General features: G+C 37.3%; 1 protein-coding gene across 2 annotated transcripts in view; it reads right to left on the bottom strand.

The window, feature by feature from the left end:
* phactr1 (phosphatase and actin regulator 1) overlaps window positions 1-25,052 on the bottom strand; it is a 36,637-nt gene extending 11,585 nt beyond the window's left edge. The window contains exons 1-12 of one of the 2 annotated variants that reach the window (XM_041040976.1): window positions 24,991-25,052; window positions 20,880-21,044; window positions 17,660-17,740; window positions 17,023-17,148; window positions 16,733-16,936; window positions 16,385-16,646; window positions 15,093-15,292; window positions 13,937-14,093; window positions 12,352-12,407; window positions 12,197-12,258; window positions 11,004-11,144; window positions 10,820-10,900 (exon numbers count right to left, since the gene is read on the bottom strand). In XM_041040976.1, the coding sequence (XP_040896910.1) occupies window positions 10,820-10,900; window positions 11,004-11,144; window positions 12,197-12,258; window positions 12,352-12,407; window positions 13,937-14,093; window positions 15,093-15,292; window positions 16,385-16,646; window positions 16,733-16,936; window positions 17,023-17,148; window positions 17,660-17,740; window positions 20,880-21,018 (1,509 nt within the window). In that variant the 5' untranslated portion in view covers window positions 21,019-21,044; window positions 24,991-25,052. Of the gene's footprint in view, window positions 1-10,819; window positions 10,901-11,003; window positions 11,145-12,196; window positions 12,259-12,351; window positions 12,408-13,936; window positions 14,094-15,092; window positions 15,293-16,384; window positions 16,647-16,732; window positions 16,937-17,022; window positions 17,149-17,659; window positions 17,741-20,879; window positions 21,045-24,990 lie in introns of those variants that run through there. The other variant, XM_041040977.1, reaches the window with a different exon arrangement.
* Between the last annotated feature and the right edge of the window lie 656 nt (window positions 25,053-25,708).

Consider the following 25,708-nt stretch of genomic DNA (forward strand, 5'->3'; position numbering starts at 1 on the left):
TACTATGACGTTTTTTATGACTTTTGGAGGTCGAAAAAAATTTTGACTTTTTTTGACCGAAAAAAACGACATACTATACTATGACGTTTTTTATGACTTTTGGAGTTCGAAAAAATTTTTGACTTTTTTTGGCCGAAAAAAAACGCCATACTATACTATGACGTTTTTTATGAGTTTTTATGACATTTTGAGGTCGAAAAAAAATTTTGACTTTTTTTGGCCGAAAAAAACGCCATACTATACTATGACGTTTTTTATGACATTTAGAGGTCGAAAAAATTTTTGACTTTTTATGACCGAAAAAAACGACATACTATACTATGACGTTTTTTATGACTTTTGGAGGTCGAAAAAAATTTTGACTTTTTTTGACCGAAAAAAACGCCATACTATACTATGACGTTTTTTATGACTTTTGGAGGTCGAAAAAATTTTGACTTTTTTTGACCGAAAAAAACGACATACTATACTATGACGTTTTTTATGACTTTTGGAGGTCGAAAAAAATTTTGACTTTTTTTGACCGAAAAAAACGACATACTATATTATGACGTTTTTTATGACTTTTGGAGTTCGAAAAAATTTTTGACTTTTTTTGGCCGAAAAAAACGCCATACTATACTATGACGTTTTTTATGAGTTTTTATGACATTTTGAGGTCGAAAAAATTTTTGACTTTTTATGACCGAAAAAAACGACATACTATACTATGACGTTTTTTATGACTTTTGGAGGTCGAAAAAAATTTTGACCGAAAAAAACGCCATACTATACTATGACGTTTTTTATGACATTATGAGGTCAAAAAAATTGTTGACTTTTTTTGCCCGAAAAAAACACCATACTATACTATGACGTTTTTTATGACTTTTGGAGGTCGAAAAAATGTTTGACTTTTTTTGGCTGAAAAAAACGACATACTATACTATGACGTTTTTTATGACTTTTGGAGTTCGAAAAAAATTTTGACTTTTTTTGGCCGAAAAAAACGCCATACTATACTATGACGTTTTTTATGAGTTTTTATGACATTTTGAGGTCGAAAAAATTTTTGACTTTTTTTGGCCGAAAAAAACGCCATACTATACTATGACGTTTTTTATGACTTTTTATGACATTTTGAGGTCGAAAAAATTTTTGACTTTTTATGACCGAAAAAAACGACATACTATACTATGACGTTTTTTATGACTTTTGGAGGTCGAAAAAATTTTTGACTTTTTTTGACCGAAAAAAAAACGCCATACTATACTATGACGTTTTTTATGACATTTTGAGGTCGAAAAAAATTTTGAATTTTTTTTCCCGAAAAAAACGCCATACTATACTATGACGTTTTTTATGACATTATGAGGTCAAAAAAATTTTTGACTTTTTTTGCCCGAAAAAAACACCATACTATACTATCACGTTTTTTATGACTTTTGGAGGTCGAAAAAAATTTTGACTTTTTTTGACCGAAAAAAACGACATACTATACTATGACGTTTTTTATGACTTTAGGAGGTCGAAAAAAATGTTGACTTTTTTTGACCGAAAAAAACGACATACTATATTATGACGTTTTTTATGACTTTTGGAGGTCGAAAAAAATTTTGACTTTTTTTGCCCGAAAAAAACGCCATACTATACTATGACGTTTTTTTATGAGTTTTTATGACATTTTGAGGTCGAAAAATTTTTTGACTTTTTATGACCGAAAAAAACCACATACTATACTATGACGTTTTTTATGACTTTTGGAGGTTGAAAAAAATTTTTACTTTTTTTGACCGAAAAAAACCACATACTATACTATGACGTTTTTTATGAGTTTTTATGACATTTTGAGGTCGATTTTTTTTTTGACTTTTTTTGTCCGATTTTGACGCCTTACTATACTATGATATTTGGAGAAGGAAAAAATTTTTGACTTTTTTGGCCGAAAAAAACGCCATACTATACTATGATGTTTTTTATGACATTTTGAGGTCGAAAAAAATTTTGAATTTTTTTGTCCGATTTTGACGCCTTACTATACTATGACTTTTTTTATGACATTTTGAGGTCGAAAAAAATTTTGAATTTTTTTTCCCGAAAAAAATGCCATACTATACTATGACGTTTTTTATGACATTATGAGGTCAAAAAATTTTTTGACTTTTTTTGCCCGAAAAAAACACCATACTATACTATGACGTTTTTTATGACTTTTGGAGGTCGAAAAAAATTTTGACTTTTTTTGACCGAAAAAAACGACATACTATACTATGACGTTTTTTATGACTTTTGGAGGTCAAAAAAAATTTTGACTTTTTTTGACCGAAAAAAACGCCATACTATACTATGACGTTTTTTATGACATTTTGAGGTCGAAAAAAATTTTGAATTTTTTTTCCCGAAAAAAATGCCATACTATACTATGACGTTTTTTATGACATTATGAGGTCAAAAAATTTTTGACTTTTTTTGCCCGAAAAAAACACCATACTATACTATGACGTTTTTTATGACTTTTGGAGGTCGAAAAAAATTTTGACCGAAAAAAACACCATACTATACTATGACGTTTTTTATGAGTTTTTATGACTTTGGAGGTCGAAAAAAATTTTGACTTTTTTTGGCCGAAAAAAACGCCATACTATACTATGACGTTTTTTATGACTTTTGGAGGTTGAAAAAAATTTTGACTTTTTTTGCCCGAAAAAAACGCCATACTATACTATGACGTTTTTTATGAGTTTTTATGACATTTTGAGGTCGAAAAAAATTTTGACTTTTTATGACCGAAAAAAACGACATACTAGTATAGTATAGTATAGTATAGTAAACGCCTCTACTTCCTCCGCAAACTGAGAAGAGCCCATGTCCCACCTCCCATCATGTGCTCTTTACCGGGGCACCATTGAGAGCATCATCACTGGCTGCATCACTGTGTGGTACAGAGGCTGCACTGCCTCCTGCCGAAAGACACTGCAACGCATAGTGAATGCAGCCAGCAAGATCATCGGTGTCCCTCTGTTGCCCCTCACAGACATTTATAACACACGCATCACCCGCAGAGCCATCAACATTGTGAAAGACAACTCACACCCCTCACACCCCCACTTCAGCCTCCTGCCTTCAGGGAGACGGTTCCGATGCCTCCGGGCCCGCTCCACAAGACTGTCCAACAGCTTCATCCACCAGGCTGTCAGGACACTGAACTCTGTACACTACCTCCCCCCCCTGCCCCCCGCCCCTGGACTCCAACTCTGCTGACCCCCACCCCCCACCCCCACTGCCACCTGGACTCTGTAACTAAGACAATCTTTTGGCCAACTTGCACATAACCATTTGCACTATTCAGCAATCTGCAATTTTCATATTCATATTTATATGTATACATAAATATATATATATATATATATATATATATATTTGTTTTCCATATATTTCTTTACTATATATTTATATTGTAGTGAAAGTTTGCTTATTTAGCTGGTTTTATTTAAATTGTTTATTTATATTGTAAAACACACATTGTTGAGAGAAGAAACAACATTTCGATTCCCCTGTATGTCTGACATATGGTGAATTGACAATAAAAGCCTTTGAATCCTTTGAATCCTTTTTATGACTTTTGGAGGTCGAAAAAAATTTTGACTTTTTTTGGCCGAAAAAAACGACATACTATACTATGACGTTTTTTATGACTTTTGGAGGTCGAAAAAAATTTTGACTTTTTTTACCCGAAAAAAACGCCATACTATACTATGACGTTTTTTATGAGTTTTTATGACATTTTGAGGTCGAAAAAAATTTAGACTTTTTTTGACCGAAAAAAACGACATACTATACTATGACGTTTTTTATGACTTTTGGAGGTCGAAAAAAATTTTGACTTTTTTGGCCCGAAAAAACGCCATACTATACTATGACGTTTTTTATGACATTTTGAGGTCGAAAAAAATTTTGACTTTTTTTGTCCGATTTTGACGCCTTACTATACTATGACGTTTTTTATGACATTATGAGGTCGAAAAAATTTGTGACTTTTTTTGCCTGAAAAAAACGACATACTATACTATGACGTTTTTTATGACATTTGGAGGTCAAATTTTTTTTGACTTTTTTTGTCCGATTTTGACGCCTTACTATACTATGACGTTTTTTGTGACATTATGAGGTCGAAAAAAATTTTGACTTTTTTTGCCTGAAAAAAACCACCATACTATACTATGACGTTTTTTATGACATTATGAGGCCGAAAAAAATTTGGACTTTTTTTGGCCGAAAAAAACGACATACTATACTATGACGTTTTTTATGACTTTTGGAGGTCGAAAAAATGTTTGACTTTTTTTGGCTGAAAAAAACGACATACTATACTATGACGTTTTTTATGACTTTTGGAGGTCGAAAAGAATTTTGACTTTTTTTGACCGAAAAAAACGACATACTATACTATGACGTTTTTTATGACTTTTGGAGTTCGAAAAAAATTGACTTTTTTTGCCCGAAAAAAACGCCATACTATACTATGACGTTTTTTATGAGTTTTTATGACATTTTGAGGTCGAAAAAAATTTTGACTTTTTTTGGCCGAAAAAAACGCCATACTATACTATGACGTTTTTTATGACTTTTTATGACATTTTGAGGTCGAAAAATTTTTTGACTTTTTATGACCGAAAAAAACGACATACTATACTATGACGTTTTTTATGACTTTTGGAGGTCGAAAAAATGTTTGACTTTTTTTGGCTGAAAAAAACGCCATACTATACTATGACGTTTTTTATGACTTTTGGAGGTCGAAAAAAATTTTGACTTTTTTTGACCGAAAAAAACGACATACTATACTATGACGTTTTTTATGACTTTTGGAGTTCGAAAAAAATTTTGACTTTTGGCCGAAAAAAAACGCCATACTATACTATGACGTTTTTTATGAGTTTTTATGACATTTTGAGGTCGAAAAAATTTTTGACTTTTTTTGACCGAAAAACACGCCATACTATACTATGACGTTTTTTATGACTTTTGGAGGTCGAAAAATTTTTTGACTTTTTTTGTCCGAAAAAAACGCCATACTATACTATGACGTTTTTTATGAGTTTTTATGACATTTTGAGGTCGAATTTTTTTTTGACTTTTTTTGTCCGATTTTGACGCCTTACTATAGTATGACATTTGGAGAAGGAAAAAATTTTTGACTTTTTTGGCCGAAAAAAACGTCATACTATACTATGACGTTTTTTATGACATTATGAGGTCAAAAAAATTTTTGACTTTTTTTGCCCGAAAAAAACACCATACTATACTATGACGTTTTTTATGACTTTTGGAGGTCGAAAAAAATTTTGACTTTTTTTGACCGAAAAAAACGACATACTATACTATGACGATTTTTATGACTTTTGGAGTTCGAAAAAATTTTTGACTTTTTTTGGCCAAAAAAAACGCCATACTATACTATGACGTTTTTTATGAGTTTTTATGACTTTGGAGGTCGAAAAAAATTTTGACTTTTTTTGGCCGAAAAAAACGCCATACTATACTATGACGTTTTTTATGACTTTTGGAGGTCGAAAAAAATTTTGACTTTTTTTGCCCGAAAAAAACGCCATACTATACTATGACGTTTTTTATGAGTCTTTATGACATTTTGAGGTCGATTTTTTTTTGACTTTTTTTGTCCGATTTTGACGCCTTATTATACTATGACATTTGGAGAAGGAAAAATTTTTTGACTTTTTTGGCCGAAAAAAACGCCATACTATACTATGACGTTTTTTATGACATTATGAGGTCAAAAAATTTTTTGACTTTTTTTGCCCGAAAAAAACACCATACTATACTATGACGTTTTTTATGACTTTTGGAGGTCGAAAAAAATTTTGACTTTTTTTGACCGAAAAAAACGACATACTATACTATGACGTTTTTTATGACTTTTGGAGTTCGAAAAAATTTTTGACTTTTTTTGGCCAAAAAAAACGCCATACTATACTATGACGTTTTTTATGAGTTTTTATGACTTTGGAGGTCGAAAAAAATTTTGACTTTTTTTGGCCGAAAAAAACGCCATACTATACTATGACGTTTTTTATGACTTTTGGAGGTCGAAAAAATTTTTGACTTTTTTTGCCCGAAAAAAACGCCATACTATACTATGACGTTTTTTATGACATTTTGAGGTCGAAAAAAATTTTGACTTTTTTTGTCCGATTTTGACGCCTTACTATACTTTGACGTTTTTTATGTCATTATGAGGTCGAAAAAAATTTTGACTTTTTTTGCCTGAAAAAAACGACATACTATACTATGACGTTTTTTATGACATTTGGAGGTCAAATTTTTTTTGACTTTTTTTGTCCGATTTTGACACCTTACTATACTATGACGTTTTTTGTGACATTATGAGGTCGAAAAAAATTTTGACTTTTTTTGCCTGAAAAAAAACGCCATACTATACTATGACGTTTTTTATGACATTATGAGGCCGAAAAAAATTTGGACTTTTTTTGGCCGAAAAAAAACGCCATACTATACTATGACGTTTTTTATGACATTATGAGGTCGAAAAAATTTTTGACTTTTTTTGCCCGAAAAAAACGCCATACTATACGATGACGTTTTTAATGACATTTTGAGGTCAAAATTTTTTTTGACTTTTTTTGCCCGAAAAAAACGCCATACTATACTATGACGTTTTTTATGACATTTTGAGGTCGAAATTTTTTTTGACTTTTTTTGTCCGATTTTGACGCCTTACTATACTATGATGTTTTTTATGACATTTTGAGGCCGAAAAAAATTTGGACTTTTTTTTCCCGAAAAAAACGCCATACTATACTATGACGTTTTTTATGACATTATGAGGTCAAAATTTTTTTTGACTTTTTTTGCCCGAAAAAAACGCCATACTATACTATGACGTTTTTTATGACATTTTGAGGTCGAAAAAATTTTTGACTTTTTTTGCCCGAAAAAAACGCCATACTATACTATGACGTTTTTTATGACATTTTGAGGTCAAAAATTTTTTTGACTTTTTTTGCCCGAAAAAAACGCCATACTATACTATGACGTTTTTTATGACATTTTGAGGCCGAAAAAAATTTGGACTTTTTTTTCCCGAAAAAAACGCCATACTATACTATGACGTTTTTTATGACATTATGAGGTCAAAAAAATTTTTGACTTTTTTTGCCCGAAAAAAACGCCATACTATACTATGACGTTTTTTCTGACATTTTGAGGTCAAACATTTTTTTGACTTTTTTTGCCCGAAAAAAACGCCATACTATACTATGACGTTTTTTATGACATTTTGAGGTCGAAATTTTTTTTGACTTTTTTTGTCCGATTTTGACGCCTTACTAAACTATGATGTTTTTTATGACATTTTGAGGCCGAAAAAAATTTGGACTTTTTTTGCCCGAAAAAAACGCCATACTATACTATGACGTTTTTTATGACATTATGAGTTCGAAAAAATTTTTGACTTTTTTTGCCCGAAAAAAACGCCATACTATACTATGAGGTTTTTTATGACATTTTGAGGTCTAAATTTTTTTTGACTTTTTTTGTCCGATTTTGACGCCTTACTAAACTATGATGTTTTTTATGACATTTTGAGGCCGAAAAAAATTTGGACTTTTTTTGCCCGAAAAAAACGCCATACTATACTATGACGTTTTTTATGACATTATGAGGTCGAAAAAATTTTTGACTTTTTTTGCCCGAAAAAAACGCCATACTATACTATGACGTTTTTTATGACATTATGAGGTCGAAAAAAAATTTGACTTTTTTTGCCCGAAAAAAACGCCATACTATACTATGACGTTTTTTATGACATTATGAGGTCGAAAAAAATTTTGACTTTTTTTGCCCGAAAAAAACGCCATACTATACTATGACGTTTTTTATGACATTTTGAGGTCAAAATTTTTTTTGACTTTTTTTGTCCGATTTTGACGCCTTACTATACTATGACGTTTTTTATGACATTTTGAGGCCGAAAAAAATTTGGACTTTTTTTTCCCGAAAAAAAACGCCATACTGTACTATGACGTTTTTTATGACATTATGAGGTCGAAAAAATTTTTGACTTTTTTTGCCCGAAAAAAACGCCATACTATACTATGACGTTTTTTATGACATTTTGAGGTCAAAATTTTTTTTGACTTTTTTTGTCCGATTTTGACGCCTTACTATACTATGACGTTTTTTATGACATTTTGAGGTCGAAAAAAATTTTGACTTTTTTTGCCCGAAAAAAACGCCATACTATACTATGACGTTTTTTATGACATTTTGAGGTCGAATTTTTTTTTTTAAGTTTTTTGTCCGATTTTGACGCCTTACTATACTATGACGTTTTTTATGACATTTTGAGGTCGAAAAAAATTTTGACTTTTTTTGCCCGAAAAAAACGCCATACTATACTATGACGTTTTTTATGACATTTTGAGGCCGAAAAAAATTTTGACTTTTTTTGCCCAAAAAAAAACGTCATACTATACTATGACGTTTTTTATGACATTTTGAGGTCGAAAAAAATTTTGACTTTTTTTGCCCAAAAAAAAAAACGCCATACTATACTATGACGTTTTTTATGACATTTTGAGGTCAAATTTTTTTTTTACTTTTTTGTCCGATTTTGACGCCTTACTATATTATGACGTTTTTTATTACATTTGGAGAACGAAAAAATTTTTGACTTTTTTTGTCCGATTTTGACGCCTTTCTATACTATGACGTTTTTTATGACATTTTGAGGCCGAAAACTTTTTTGACTTTTTTTGCCCGAAAAAAACGCCATACTATACTATGACGTTTTTTATGACATTTCGAGGTCGAAAAAAATTTGGACTTTTTTTGTCCGATTTTGACGCCTTACTATACTATGACCATTTTTATCACATTTTGAGGTTAAAAAAAAATTTGACTTTTTTTGGCCGATTTTGACGCCTTACTATACCATGACCATTTTTAAGACATTTTGAGGCAAAAAAATTTTTTGACTTTTTTTGGCCGATTTTGACACCTTACTATACTATGACCATTTTTATGACATTCTGAGGCAAAAAAAAAATTTGACTGTTTCTGGCCGATTTTGACGCCTTACTATACTATGACGTTTTTTGGCACATTTTGAGGTCATATTAAATTACGACTTTTTTTGGCCTATTTTGAAGCCTTACTCTACTATGACCATTTTTATGACATTTTGAGGCCATACTAAAGTATGACTTTTTTGGCCTATTTTAAAGCCTTACTGTATTATGACCATTTTTATGACATTTTGAGGCCATACTAAAGTATGACTTTTTTTGGCCTATTTTAAAGCCTTACTATACTATGACCATTTTTATGACATTTTGAGGACATACTAAAGTATAACTTTTTTTGGCCTATTTTGAAGCCTTACTTTACTATGACCCTTTTTATGATATTTTGAGGCCATACTATTTAATTTACTATCAACAATAATGTAAAAATATGTGCAAAATATATTACTAATGTATTTTTTTATTTATATATGTTTATTATATAAATATGCCTTCATTTCCTCCACATAAAATAAATCATAAAAAATACAAAAAACTATTATTTACAATTCAACTTTTAACAATATTAAACTTTTTTCTTTTAAACAAATTTTAAACAATAAATTCTCAGGTGCCTGTGTAGGTTGTTTGTTGAGCCAGCTCTATATGAAATTCTTTTCTTGCAGACTCTAAACTCTGCCTTTGTATTATCAATATAATTGAAATGGTTCCAGATTTTGCTTCTTTTCCTGGTGTCACTCATTTTCTTAACTATACCTTTCTAAAGCATCGATGTTGTCTTTTCTTGTAGCCCCTGGCTCTCTATCTCTCTGCCCCTCCTGCTCTCCTGTTCATGTGCTACAGCTGCTGCGAGTGTAACTACCGCCCCTCCCCCCCGTACTCATTGATCAATCATGTGCGGCTTGAAGAAAAAAAAAAAAACAGCTCCCAATCAGGAGCCGGCTCCCGTCATTCACTTCAAAGAGCCGACTCTCAGAGCCGTTTCATTCGTGACTGACACATCACTAGTAAATCAACATGGCAGCAGCCAGAGAACAGCTCACCCCTAAAAAAGGCACAGTTTCACCCGTAGTTTGGAGGTGGTTCGGTTTTGCAGCATGAGATCCAGAACAAACACAGACACTTTGCAAACACTGTTTAAAGGTTGTAACCAAAGGTAGCAGTACCACTAACTTATTTCAGTGCCTCAAACAGAGGCATGCAGCCGAGTGGGAGGAATGTCGCTGCTAAAAATCATTTTCTAAATGTGTCCTGTATGATAAGAAAGGAACCCGGTGGAAAGCTCTCACTGATTCGGTTGCCTTGTATATTGCAAAAGACATGGTGCCCATTTATACTGTAGAGAAGCCAGGATTTCTTCACATGCTGAAAACTTTCGATCCCAGGTATGAAGTATTTTTGGTGAAGTTGCCTTACCCCACCTGTACAACTGCACTCGTGAAAAGATCACAAGAGAGTTGGAAGAGGTGTCTTTTTACTTGGCCACAACAGACCTATGGTCCAGCCGTACTTTCCTTCACTTTCCTTTCCAAAGTAAAGGTAAAATCTCAGAAAGAAAAATCAAATCAAAACAAAATAAAATACAATTAAAACTTTTTTAAAATGATTTTTTATGAACTGTAGTTTGCTCTCAGGAAAGGGGAAAAATCTGTTATTTTACATATGGTTATTTTTTAAGCTGCATCGCCCAGCCCTACAGCCTTGTGAGGCCGGTCGTGTGGTCGAGTGTGTTTGTTGTGTGTCACAAGTTTAGCCAGTGTGAGTGAGACTTTTTCTTACCTGGTCAGATGACGGCTCGACTCATGCACCTCCATCTCTGTGCTTTTGAACTCATTTAACTCCTTTCTTATGGCAGCCTGAACAACACACAAACACATATTTGTATATATGTGTGAGCATACAGTAAATATAGAGTATATGTGTACAGACAACTTTAATCCAGTTTAGCTTTAAGTTAACCTTATCAGCAGCCGTTAGCCGAGTCCAAGGCTTGTCTGCTCGCCTGTCGTAGTCCTGAGCCTCGGCCACCTCCACGTAGTCACTGAAGCGAATGAGGATCTTTGCCTCCCTCAGCTCTTCTACTGTCGGCCTCTGGCTGAGCTACGGGGGAGTTAAGGAAGGGTGTTACGTCCAATTATTACTAATTATTAACAAGAAAACTGAAAACCTGTCTGTGCAGAAAAGACGAGCACTGTTAGAGGATTGTGTAACCTTTCTAAATTACACCATGCCAGCTGTGGGACACTTTGGCCTCAGGAGTTCTACTTTAGGTGCGTTTTGGTCTGTACCAGACTAAATCTTCACACAACCATGACAAATTATTCATTGTTTGAAAGCCAAAAAAATCTCCTGGTTCTGTCTGTGCAAAGCATTTTAGGATCCACATTTTACTGTAACAGCTATTGAAGCAGAACTGGTGCAAGAAAAGAGGTCCAACTGCAGGCCTCATACTCCCTTATTACCCTTATTTCAACTCTGTTTGTGCCTCTGTGACGTTGGTTCAGTGTCTCCTAATTCCCATTCTGACTTTTTGATTGTTAAAGAGTAACAGGTGAATTTGTTTTGGCTGCTTTTTCTATGTGCAATACACTGTATAGTATATAGTTATGTTTTAAAGTCAAAATTTATTTAAAAATATATAATAAATAACAGTTCAATAAATATTTATCTATCTGAAGATTATTGTACATAAACTATACACTGCTGCACAACTGTACATATCACTATTAGAGAACCATGGCTCTATTATCTATTATAAATGTACATACTGCACACCTGACGGGTTATATTTCTACAACATTGTATATATTATTGTACATATTATTCTGCTCCCTGCTTTTTATTTATTTTATTTTACTTATTATTGTTATTTTTCTTTTCATATATATATATATATATATATATATATATTTTTTTTTTTTTTTTTCAATTTCTGTGTCTTTATATTTTGTTGCACTGTATTTTTTAGAGTTGCTAAGTGCTGCCAGTTAGCTGTCAACTTGTCCTTTCCTTTCTTTTTGTGACTTTTTTTTTTACTTGCTGTTGTAACATAATTGCTCTCCGAGGAATGACTATCTATCTATCTAGCACATGCAGTCCATGATTGTTTTTAATACATACTAAAGGGTGTATATGTCTTTTCTCTGTCTTACCTTTCTGGACAAGTGTCTCTTGATCTCCCTCTTCTCCTCCTGCTCCTCCAGATCGTTTCGAGCTGCAGGGAAGGACAGAAAAAGACCGTGAACACACACAGTAATGATTAAAGTTTATCTGTTCTCTGTCTCCTCTGGTATTCAAAGTGACTTACGTTTGAGGATATTCCTCTGCTCCAGCTCCTCTGCTGTTGGCCTTTGACTCAACCGCCTGAAAAAAAATTTAAAAAAAGGAAAACACATGTATTTCAGGAAATCTATTTTTATATGGTGTTAATATTTGCGTGTGTTTTCAGATCACCTTCACTGTGCTCGATTCACACAAAATCTTTTTTGAGAGATTTTACTCTTGTGGACAGACTGAGCAGAAACGCTGACTGTGCACGTAATGGGTTTTTTTTTTTTATGAGGCTGTATTTTGTGAATTTACAGGGTCTGTGAAGGGGACAGAGTGATTCATACATCTGAGTGAGCAGAGTGATAGAGAGTGAGAACACAGGGAGGATAAGATTCTTCAGAGATGTGTAACAAATTCACAGTGTATGTTTTTAAAGCTAGATATGACAAATTCCCCACAACAATAAGATCTGCATGATTTTCATATACCAGAACATATAATATGTCCAAACATTATGCTACACACCTTTTTAGCTGGCATGATGACTGACTAAGTGCTGGTTCCACCTTCTTTAATGTGAGGACTTGGTGCTTTCATCTGTTTTATATTATTGAATATAAATTATATATCTTCGGGGTTTTTGACAAAACAATGAATCTGAGGACGTCCACATGGCCTCGGGTAAGGAAGCAAATGTTTGCCATAATAATGTTAATCATATTAGCAGGTGAAAACCACATTTTGAGATGTTTTCACTACTGTGAACTTACAGTTGAAATTTAAATACAACTGAATTTACTGCACTGAAATATTTGACTTTGAAAACCATCTTTCTGATTTTATGTGGTCTGACTTGTGAAATTTTCCACAGAGCAAACTGTATATCTTCAGAAGCTTTATTTCCAGTGCATATATTTATTTTATTCTTCTCAAATCCAGATGAAAAACTCACGTACTTAATATTTAAAAGCTGTTTTCAAGTTGCTCTGTCTCAATAAGCTCAACTCGGATCTAAACAGTCAAGTCAGCAACTCCGGCTGCTGTTGTAAAGATTATTATTATATATATGAAAATAAAGATTACTCAATAAAGGACATTTATTGAAAATCACCAGTTGCACCTTGCACATGTAATCATAGTAACCATAATGATTAAAAACTTTGGTTTCAAGCAGGTGTCTATAAACCTTTGTCCGATCCTGTTCTCTTGAATAAGTGCTTATGATGTTGAGCCAAAAACAGGATATTTTGTCACACAGATTTTTAAGTAGCTTAAATTTTGACAATTCTACATTGGGAGTGATTAGAGATAATGCTATATGATTATGTTGGTAAACATTTTTGCATCTGCACATGCTCAGTGTGTCTCTGCTCCAGTTTCTTTTTTCCTCACTTCACTTTAATCTCTTTCCTTCTCTCAGCTCTACCTCCTCCTCCATCGTGACTCATCATCCATCATCTGCTCCTTGTAGCAGCCAGGTCACATCTATCACAGCTCACATGGCTTAAAGCACTGCAGGTGACTGCGGGTAACATGCATATGTCTACATGAGTGGTCACAGGCTGACGTTGACTCGGTGCCTGTGTAACACCAGCATGCGCATTGTTGATCCGACAGCTCACCTGGTCAGTTTGGTGGCTGTTTGTTGTCGGGACTCGAGCCTCTCCTGGTCTGACTGCAATGGCAGGATGTTTTTCTCCTCCAGTTCCCTCTTCGATGGACGGTTACTCAGCTTGATGGCCAGAGAGTCCTTTCGTAAGACCTTCATTGCCAGTGTGCCTACAGTGATCATACGAAGAGGGAAGTGGGTGTGTTGTGTTGATATACACAGTCATCTTTTCTGTGCAGATCAGTTAAGCTGTCATCTCCCAATCAAATCAACTTTTTTCTTTTTTAGGAACAAATAATGAGATGACTGTAATGTAAATGGAGTCACTGGCAGCAACAAACCCACACAGAATTATCACCAACTCCGCAGCTCTGTGGAGCTTCTCTTTGAGCTCCTTATTTTGGTTTTATGGCACCATTTCCTTATTCAGTATCAGTATTTGTGGCTGTTTTCATCAGACTATCTCTGATAAAACCAACAGTAATACACCTGTCCAGCTCCAAACAGCAGACAGACACAGTCAGAGAACAGCTGGTGATCTCATTGGAGCATTTAGCAGCTAAAGAGCCAGATATTTTTCTCAGGTGTTGGTGAAGACTAAACCAGAGCTAAAAGGAAGAGTGAGTACTGGACTTAGGGTCAATAAATGGACAAAAACAAACACATCAACCATGACAGTGTTATAAGGATGTCAGGGCCATGTGCTTCTCTAAGTTCTTCTGCCCCCTAATGGGCAAATAACAGGAATTACTGCAGCTTTCTGTTTGACCTTCTTTTGTCTTGTTCTGTTTTTTCCTGGTAAGATAAGAACATCACTCTCAGCTGTACAATCCATTTTACCCCTCTTTCTATGAATTATTTATGTTTATGTTGCTCTTATACACTATATGTATAATGCCTCCGAGATAAATAATTAGCATCTCTGATTGGAAACTGCACAGACATGCTTTGAGTGCTTCAAAGCATGTCTGTGCTTGTGGAACCATATGGAGACACACATGCTCAAACACTTAATATAAATGACACATGCACACGTGTCATTAATGTGTATTATGATTAATGGCAGGTGACTGTTAGATGACACAAACTGTTTCTGGTTACAGTATTAACTGGTAAAAGCTCAAACTCAGACGTTTCTTCAAATAACACGGGGGAAAAAAAAGACCTACTTGTAAACAGTGTATCGTCCTCATCTTCCTCCTCATCTTCCTCTTCCTCCTCCTCGTCCTCTTCCTCCCCCTCGTCGTCATCCTCCTCTTCCTCGTCCTTGTACATCCCCGGCAGGTCTTCGTAGTCCGCCTCGTTGGGGAGGTTCTCTTTGTCGTCGTCACACTCGATCGTCACCGTGGGAACAGCGTGCATCATGGAGCTGTGGGTTGGCGGGAAAGGGCAAAGGTCAGGGGTGTGCACTCACTGTCGCATGAACAGGGTTCAAGAGTTGTGAAATAACAGAAGAGCTGCTGCATGTTTGAGTGTGACGGAGCGAATAAATGTCTATGTACACTGTGACCTGTCAGGGAGAGAACAAAGGCTGGAGAAAGAAAAGTAGAATCAAAACTGAGTGAGATGAAAAGTGTAAAAATAAACAGGTAAAATCACATCCGTGAGCTTTTCCATGAACAGCAGCTGCACAGAGCAGAGCCTGGACTGTAGGAAATGAATCCTCAGACAGGTAACCAATCACACTGATGGATGTGAAGGTGGGAACCAGTGGACATGACAGGATGTAACCAATATGCTGTCGTTAGTGGACCAGGACCAATGAAAACAACTCATTTATCATGTCAGCAGAGTTTTGACAAAGACAGTCGGGAGGACACAGCACGGCCATGGAAGGCTTCTGAAATTAGAAACTGAACTGGCTGAGGAGGAAACACCACAGGCTTCTCTTTGTAATAACTAAAAAAAAAATAATTCAAGTCTTGGGAGCCAAGAAAAGATACTTGAAAAGAAAACCTGAAAGGATGAACAGGTTAGTTCATTATTTGAATATTTATCTTTCACATATCCAACAAAAATGCCAACCATCTTCTGCCTCTCACTTCACAAACATGAGGATTTGAGGAAGATGGCACCTTAGGCCTTGAGAGCTCACGATGCCCATTTTCACTACATCTGGACTAAATCTGTGACCCTTTAAAACAAAGTCATGTCTCTTCAGTAGTTATGAGCAGTTCTACCCAACAGTGACATTCTTTTCCTTGTTTTAATCATTTTTAGAGGTAGAATTATGTTTGAGCATGAAAAAAGGCAAAGACGAGATGAAAGTCTGCAGAAATAGATATGTTACAGATCTGTAAAACAACAGTAAGTTGCAGGCTTTTGAATTTTACAGGATGGCAGAGCAAAGAGTGTAAGACGTGGTTTGTGTGCAGAGTTTTATGCATCATGAATACACACCAATGCTTATTTTCATTCCTAACATCACAGCTCTGTCAGATCACAAGGGCGTGACCCTTACCTCTCAAACCTCTGCATGGTTAGGGCCAGGGTCTTGTTGAGCTCCTCGATGATTCGGCTGGGCGGGTGGAGAGGAACAGGTAGCGTCCCGTACTGCAGGGAGTGCCCGCCCATTGGAGCATGGCTGGGAGGGGCGGGGCACTTCTGGAAGGCGAGCGAAGAGGGCTCCATGCTCCCTGCAGGTACGGAGATCATGAGCTTCTTTGGAGGTAGAGGAGGAGATAACTTCACCGACATACATGGCAACTTCACTGGGGCACCATCTGCAGCGAGAGGGAGGACATGAAAGGACGAGGCGTTCGTGCAGAGTCAGAAATGCAAGTGTGAATGTGTATGACGGCGAACGCACCTGTGATGTGATTCGGTAGCCTGGTGAACGGTTTGGGTGGTAGCGCAGGAGGTTGTTTGAGTAGCGTCGGAGGTCTGGAGAGTGTCGATTCAGCACCGTCAGCCGGATACACAGTGGACTTCTTGGTAGGCGGAGCCTGGCTGGATTTCTGGGTGTGGTCCTGTTGACATGCACCGTCACCGGCCATCTGAAACTCCAGCAAACCTGAAAAGCAAAGAAAGAAAACAGTCAGATGCTACAACGCGAGATGAGAGACAAGACGGCAGCGGTGCTGAGGCTCTGCTGCTTACCTACAGCTGCAACTGCTCCTTCCATCAGCTCAGTACCTTCAGGCTCTGACAGGCCGGAACCGAGCACCGGAGAGCGTCCGTTCTCCATATTCACCTCCTCACGTGCCGGGGATGGGGATGTGCCATCTGCAGAGGAAGAAGAAGAGTGGTGAAGAGGGGCAGAATCAAGAATATGTAAGTAAAAGGCAGGAGCTAGAAAAGCTAAACCAATGAATCAATTCATTGGCTGAATTCTGATTCCAGCTTCAAAATGATTGTAAATTGAATATTTTTGGTTTTTGGACAAACTGGGATTTTGGGGCTCTGAGAATTATTTTCATAACAAAAACATGTGACATAAAATGTCAAAAATAATAACAAATGCTTATCACAAGTCACACACAATAAAAGCAGACATCGGACATATAAATGTAAGGAGACGTAGCTGTAACTAACAATTAATTTCATTATCAATTCATCTGTGATTAACCATTTTCTTGATTAACCATTTTGTTTAGAAAACCTTTAAAAAAATATATATATAACGCCTGTTTTTAATTTCCCACAGGCCAAAACCTAAAGATGTGCAATTTAGGAAAAGAACTTCACATTTCAGACGCTGGAACCAGCAAATGTTTGGTATTTCCTGGACCCTCACCTTTCTCGTAAACCTCCTTCAGCACTCCTTTCTTGATGAGTTCCTCTCTGCTCTGGCGAGTGGACATTTTCCTCTCCAACACTGAGGGCGCGGGGAGGACATGACGTCAAACAACAACAACAACGAGAGAAAACTGACAGGTTGCTGCAGTGCACTGCGTATTGAGAAGGATATTCGTGTTGAGGGATGTGTCAACCTTTGAACCAGCTGACGGTGTCTCTAAGGGGGGGGGGGGGGGTGGCTGGGCTGCAGGACGGTGGCTGCAGAATAGCTGTTCTGTCATGACAGGACTTTCAGAATAAGCCTGAATTATTATTTACTAATTAATTTACTGAATTACTTAAAGAGATATTTCAGGTGTTAAAATGAGTTTTGCTTTTTTGAGTAAATGATCAAACTCACTCCCTTTTTCACTGCAGGTCCCTCATCCCTGTATGGACTGAACACTGATAACATTTATGTAATCAGATAATCTCACTGAGATCACGATCTTTGGCAACAAATCTCACGTAACTTCTCCTTTGTTCTCATTTTTACGTCAGACAAAACTCTGAATAGTGAAACTTTCCTATCTAAATTTACATTTTTTTCCACAATCTTTCATAATCAGTTATTTAAAGAACAGTATTTTATAAAACTATAACACAACATGATCATTTCATTACAATGACAGGTTTTCAGTCACAGAAAATACAAGAGAAAACTGAATTAATGCCCAGACCAACAGTTTTACATGTTTTTTTTTTTTTTTTTTACACACAGTTACTCTAAACAGTTTTTCAGGTTTTATTCCTCCACCTTGCTGCTAACAGCTTTATGCTTATGACAGTTTCCTTTTGGGGATCATTAGGTTTCATCTAATCTCTCCTCTTGCGACTTAATGTTTTTTTATTGTGCCGGTTTTTACTTTTCACTTCATTAAATTAGTTGGACTCATCCAATTACATAGAGACTCGGGGTTAATTCAAAGGAAACAATATGAGTAAAACAATACGAGGCAGTGTGGGAATATCAGGGAGCGTTGTGAGCTCCTGTACTGTGCAATACTAAAACCAAACTAGGCTCCAGACAGTTTCTGACATTTTATGGCCCAATACAACAGATTCAAGCGACGTCGCTAGGATATATGGTACAGTAGTGGCTGACAGGTTGTCAATGTGAAGTACAAAAAAGATTCATATTCATCTGCCTCAGATATGATACATTCTCCGAACAGTCCATAAATGTTATAGCTGGAGTTTGTTTTTTTTTCCCCGAAGTCCTTGCCTGGTAACTGAACACAAATCTGAACAAAGGACGAAACAAATCAGAAAATCTGTGTTTTTATTCTTTCTGACAGAAAGAAAATTGAGAACTGAAACTAAAATGTTTCTGACTTTCATCTGTTCAGTCATATATTTTCATTTCTCTTGCAGAGAAACATATTTACACCCCAGTAAATAATCTCTATTAAAAAAAAAGAAAGAAAAAAGCATGGTCAGTTTCTCTGTATCCAGCCACATGAATGCTCACATAAATTAATGCACCTTGACTGAATGATGGCAAGAGTCCAGTCTTAACACATGGTGCACACAACACATACAAAAGTGTGTGTGTGTGCTGTAAAATGTATATGGATGCAGAGAGAGGAGGCAGGTTTTCGCGGATTAAAAATAATGCAGAAAACTCCGAGTGCTGTGACAGCTGGGGGAACAGCTTGGCTGGAGGAAGCCTCTCCTCACCTCTCTGCCCCGTGTTTGTGTCCCCTCAGCGAGAACAGGACGTGGAACGATTCAGCCGGCGGAGAAACTGCAACAGCCCCCGCTTCTCCGTCCAAATCAGACGCTTTCCTCTGTTTCAGAGCACACTGTAGATCTGAACCATACCTTTGCACCGACAGCCACATTTCCTCAGATACCGAGGACACGTCGCTAATTCACAGCTGAAGAGAAAACACAGCGGCGCGCTGACGATCGCCATTTAAAGCTAATTTGCTGCTGCAGGGAACATTAATTATCAGCTGTTCCACAGCTGTTGTGTTTGCATCTCCAATGACGACTGTAATTAACAGCTTTTTAGCCATAACGCCTGAACCCAGTGAAATAAATATAAACTGTGTAAAGTAGTTTTTCAGTAAATTTTTTCACACGACCTCGAATCTTCCACGATTGGTCAAATTTAGTCTTTATCATCTTTATATTAACTTTGTGATCGCCTGCGTATATGTGAATATTTGATCATATATCTGTTACCGTTTATTTTTATTTTTATTTATTATATCTTATTTATTTGTATTGATATTTTCTTTTATTCATCCAATTTTATTTTTAACTTGTCAAAGTCTGTTGTTTTGTGCCTTACGTACATTTCTGTCTTTGTTGTCATGGCATCCCAGAAAGTGAAAGGTGGATTTTTTTGATGGACAATCAGCTCCTGGCTCATTGATCAGTTTGCTGGACATCATTGATCAGATTTCCCCTGTCAAAATGTTTTGCATTTTATTTCGCTCGAAAAGCAGAATCTGAGTCTTAATGGAATTTCACACACACAAAAATAAATAATTAATCAATATTAATTATACTGTCTACACAGGTTTCATTATAATGACGTATGTCAAACAGTGAACGAGTGAATGACGGGAAATCTGGGGATGTCTGTGTGCATGGGATAATGGGAAAGTCCAGCATCCATGATTTCAATCCAGATAAAAAGGATTTTATTCACCTACCATTTTCTCACAAAATCAAACCATGAAGAAAAATGAAACAAACCAAAACTTTCAGGAGCTTTCCCAACATCTAAAAAGCTCTTCTGATGAAGCAAAACCAGCTTCAGTTTAAGAAAAGGGCCCAGTGATGAAGGTTTATCACTAAATATTGATCTTTTACACATCTAATCCACTTTTTAAAAAATAAAACTTAATTTTCTGACACTTGTGTTAAAACCAGTCCGTTCCCTGAGAATCAGGTTCTGCAGTGCTGATGTTCTGTGCCTGAAGCCTGTACCATAACCATAACCATAATCATACAGTGCAGATCTTTGCTGCAGCCCCTATATCACCCCCTGCTCTGCAGCCCAGCGCCTCTGTGCAATCATTCATCAATGTTGCCGTTGCCAGGTGCAACAGGGAGACGTTTATCTGCTGTCTGAGATGTGAGTGAAGCAGATTTTCACAGGGAGGTGGGAGCTGGGGACCCGGTTGCTGATGGAGGTGCTGTGTTTACAGTGCTCTGGGTCTCACCTGCAGAGGTCTGCTTGAACTTCTCACTCTTCTTCTTCCTCCACTTCCAGGGTTTAAACAGACGCCCCAGGGTGGCAAATTTGCTCCGCCGGCGGATGGGAGGTGTGTGTGTGCCGGGTACCAGCGAATCCGAGCGCATCGCCGCCAACCTCTCCACTTCCTCAGCTGGAAAACAGGATGAGAACAGCAAGGTCATTACCAGGCAGGTAAACAGCACCTTCACAAATACGTTTTCAACCTGGCTGATGGTGTTATTTCTTTTTTTTTACCCACAGCACAAAAACAGCCCAGTTAAAATATTTGATTACTAGATAATTTAGAGATTTATCTGCAGCTTTCTGCAACAACAACAACAACAAAAACTAAGGTACAGAGCTGCAATCATTAGGAATTAGGAAAACAGATGATCTCTGATTCAAATGTCAAGGAACAAGATCTCCCAGGGGGCCGTGCATAATCAAGTCAGGCCAGAGTTAGAGCATCAGGTGGCTCCACCAGCAGAAACCTTACGCAACAAGGGGGAAAAGAAAAACAACACCTCAGGATAAGCCCAGCAGAGAGGAACTGAATCTGTGTTACAAAAGGAGTCTTTCCCTCCTCCACTTTCCCATCCAGTGTCTGACTCTGAGCTGTAATTCCCTCGGCCCTACAGGGAGTTATTTGAAAGTAATCACGCTGGAGGCCGTTCTACAGAGCGTGTATTTGAAATTACACTTTTCCCACTGCACACAACATCCTGCACTATGAAAGACTCTACACAACGAGAGCATGAAGCATCAGCCAGCGGCAATGGACGAGGAAAGAATACACGAAGCCAACATTTCAGAGCAGGAAGACATGGATGAAGCAGACACAGATACACTCATTTACAAACAGATATTCTACAGAGGAAAAGAACAGTGTACATGTGAAATACAAGCAGGAAGATCAGATCAATCTCTTACATTCATATCGCCTCAGTGAGCAGTGTCTTCACACACCAAAATGTCCATAAAGGGTGACACCACACCCCTATTCACACATAAAGCAACACAAATACTGTAGGTCTGGTTTCATGTTAAAGACAAAACACAGAGGACTGAAATACATACAGTGCCAAGATGTTCTGTCAGAAGTTAAAATAATGTGGACGGATGAATGAAGCAAAATTTCAAGGGAGTAAGTCACTGATTCTGCTGTTGCAAAACATCTCATTAAATATACAAGGATGAGAGTTCATGTGGCAAAAACACACAGGACAAGAGTTTGGATCATTAAATGAAAATTAACTTAATATGTCAAGCTCCAGATTTAATGAACATTTGATGAAAACTTTATGAAGGGGAAACTGTCTGTGGTGTAATAAAATACATTTCTGTTCAAACAAGGAATCCACAAAAAATATAATTTTACTTCATGGTTTGGAAAGAAATGAACCAAAGAGAAAAAAGCCTGACAAAAGGCCACATGGCTGCACCAGTGGCTCCAGAACCGCACAAAAAAATGAATCACATGTTCCTCAACCAGAGGCCTCACCTTCCATCAAGCCCCAGTCAAGTCTGTAAAGTAATTTTTGACACATCCTGCTTACTAACAGACCAATAAACAAACAACAACAACCAGACAAATGGGACCAAAACATGACTGAGCACTGAATCTCTATACTTTTTTTTTTGGGTACCGACCAAAATGTGTTTGTAGCAACGCGTGTTGACAGCTGTCAGGTCCTGGAAGCTTTGCTCTTTGATCACTTCCTGACTCACATCAACATTTTGCCAATTTTAGACCATTTTTGTTTTGGCAGAACCAAACAACTGTTACAGAGAATAAAATCTGAGAAGGATGTCAGCGGCGTGACGGAAAAACAAACCGTACGATCGAAAACCAATAAAGCAGCTGCAGACAGGAGGAGACGTCAGCCCGGAGGTGGCCCCGTTACAAAGAGGGATAGCAGCTTCAATCGGTAACAGCTCAGCAGCCACTGTTCAGAAACCTTTCAACAACAGTAATGTCCAACAACACCCCCACCCGCCCAACAAAAACCGCCCTATTTTCACCCAAAAATAATCCACCTCCCCTCCCCAGCTGCTCCAGTGAGGGCGGACGAAACAGCACCCAGGTGTGAAAGTTAGAGTTAAAGCTCAAGGAAACTTTCCCTGCACAAATAAAAGGAAAGTTTCTCTCAGTGTGAAAAATCGACAGCAGTGATACGAGTCAACTCAGCAGTGGAACGAACAACATTCATACAAACACTGAACACATCTGAAGAACTTTCACTTCACTGGACTTTTCTTTTCATTCTACTTTATACTTCTGATCCTCTATTGTTATTTCACCCATTTAGTTCATTTACAGGTTAACATTTTTATTTTATCATTTTTAATATGAAAATTCAAACACAGTTCATTGTCTGGCTGCTCCCGCTCTGCTTGTTTGGAGGTTTGGATAAAAACTTTGTACAGGTGTCATTTTCAAATCCGGTGAGCAGCGACAACATTTCTCCCTGTTTTTATCATTTTTACAAAACAAACAATTCATTAGCCCAGAAAACAATCAGCTGATTATTCTACAATGAAACAATCAGTTGTTCTAAAAACAGTTTAAAATCAGCTCCACCTCAGCCAGCTACAGCAATAAAATGTACATTTTCCATCATTATACTCACATACTTTCACTTGAATAACACTTTCAATGGATTTGTACTTGTAGCAGAGTATTTGAGGTGAGGCGTCAGTGCAGTACTGAAGCTAAGGATCTGAAAACTTCTCCCACCGCTGCTCCTCACACCTGCTGTACAAACATTCAGCCACAAACACTTGCATTACGCTGCGTGAGTTTATCTCCAGCTGATCCACAGAGCTGAAGCAAAACTGTTTATTTCTGAGGAGAAATTTTCTTTTAACGAGTCACAGAGTGTTTTTTATGAATCGTCCCTCTGGGCTCATCTTTGTCCCTGCATAAACAAAATGTAGATGTCCTCTCCCTGATGCAGGGGTTGACTGACAAACCCCCCCACCCCCCTCCCAGCACAGCAGTGTGAGTCAGAGGGCTCAGGCTCACACTGCAGGGTGACATTCTTTTAGTCTGACCCTGGGTCAGTTAGCCCCTCACTGCTGCCTCAAAACACTGACTCACTCCACAACAAGCTCAACAACAACTCGCAGCAGCCAAACAACAATAAGGCCGTGACACCAGGACTGAAGCCGCTCGGTCCATTTAAGGACTGATCCAGCTCCTCGGTCAATTCATGGTTTTCATTGTCTTGTTATTGTTAATGAGCTTTAATCAATCAATGCTGAAAATGGTGATTAGTCAATTTCTGGATTAGCTGATTGACTGAAAATCAATAAACAACTATTTTAATAACTGATTTGAGTTGTTGTATCAAGTAAAAAGTCCAAACATCTTCTGGTTCTTGCTTCTCAAAGATTTTGTATCAGTGTAGATTGAATATCTGAAGACATCACCTCAGAATCTGATTAACAGGCAAAATAAAAAATATGGGAAAAAATAATCACTGGTAAAAATAGGCAGGGCTGTTATCATCTAAAAAAATGTCAGAAAATGATGAAAAACATCTGGAAAAACAACTGTACTAAAGTACAGAGTTAGAGTAAATGTAATCAGCTATTTCCACCAGTGACTGTAATTAAATAAAAAAAAAAAAACGGTTTAGTCTTTATGAAGCACTATGGTTTAAATGATCTGGATCTGGATTCATCTGAGGACGGCTGGTGACACCGGGAACAGGGTTTTCCATTAAATCAACTCCTTCGTTAAATAAATAAAATATGAAAAACATTTAAAATAGAAAACTGAAGAAAAGCTAAAGCACAGTAAAGTGAAATCTCCTTTATCTCATCTCAGAGACACCGGGAGACAGAACCGGGGACAGCGAGGAAACCATATCACCAAGTCCTTTACAGGATGCTGTAAAGTCAATTTACTTCGTATTAAAGACCATTAAGGGCTGATCTGGGTCCTAACCCCCACCCTCACCCCCAACTCCCCGGCAGGCAGGGAGCGGTCACCGACAGATGACAATAATAATTTAAAAACAGAGGAGTAGAACCACCACCACCACCTCCTCCTCCTCCTCGCTCCTGTAGTACACTGATCCGGGCTCTCTCACCGTCCAGCGGCTCCGGCCCCCGGCAGTTGCTGCAGATATGTTTGATCTCCTTGCCTATCTGGCAGTGGATCATAAACGGCACGTTGTTGTTGTTTGCGGCGGGCTGATGCTGCTGCTGATCGCCGGAGCTGCTGCGGGACTTCATCCTGGCCAAGCAGAAGGCTCTCCTCCTCTTCCTCGGTTTCCGCTCCTCGGGCGCGGGCACCGCTAAAGGGAGGGAGTCGGTGGCAGACCCGGACACGGACCATGAACACATCACATCGACTCCACGCCCTGCCATGTTTGAGCTGCTCTGCAGAGCTGGACCCTCTCATCCGCTGCTCCGGTGGGGTGGGGGGTTCAAACGGTTTGCAGCTCGGGCCACTACTCACAAAGCATCCATCATAAAAGCACGAACATCCGATCACAAGTTACAAAATAAAAGCACCTTGAACCAGAGAGCTTCAGGACAAATACAAACTGCAAACCGTGGCTTTGTTTCATTTACCATAATATCCTCTTCACAACATCAACCATTCATCTTTTAATGTTCTCCTGGGCAACTGTTCGTTCGTACTTCCGTTCACAAGTAATACTATAATATGACTGGACTGGGCCTTATCATACTTCTTTACTTTATTTTGAAGGGACAAGCCCTTTCCGGCCACAGTCAATTTTTTTTTCGACAGTAACTTGAAGCTTCCACTGATTCAGCCAATCCAGGCTCTCTGCTGCGTGT

Source organism: Toxotes jaculatrix, chromosome 6 (assembly GCF_017976425.1).
Source record: "Toxotes jaculatrix isolate fToxJac2 chromosome 6, fToxJac2.pri, whole genome shotgun sequence".
Taxonomy (NCBI): domain Eukaryota; kingdom Metazoa; phylum Chordata; class Actinopteri; family Toxotidae; genus Toxotes; species Toxotes jaculatrix.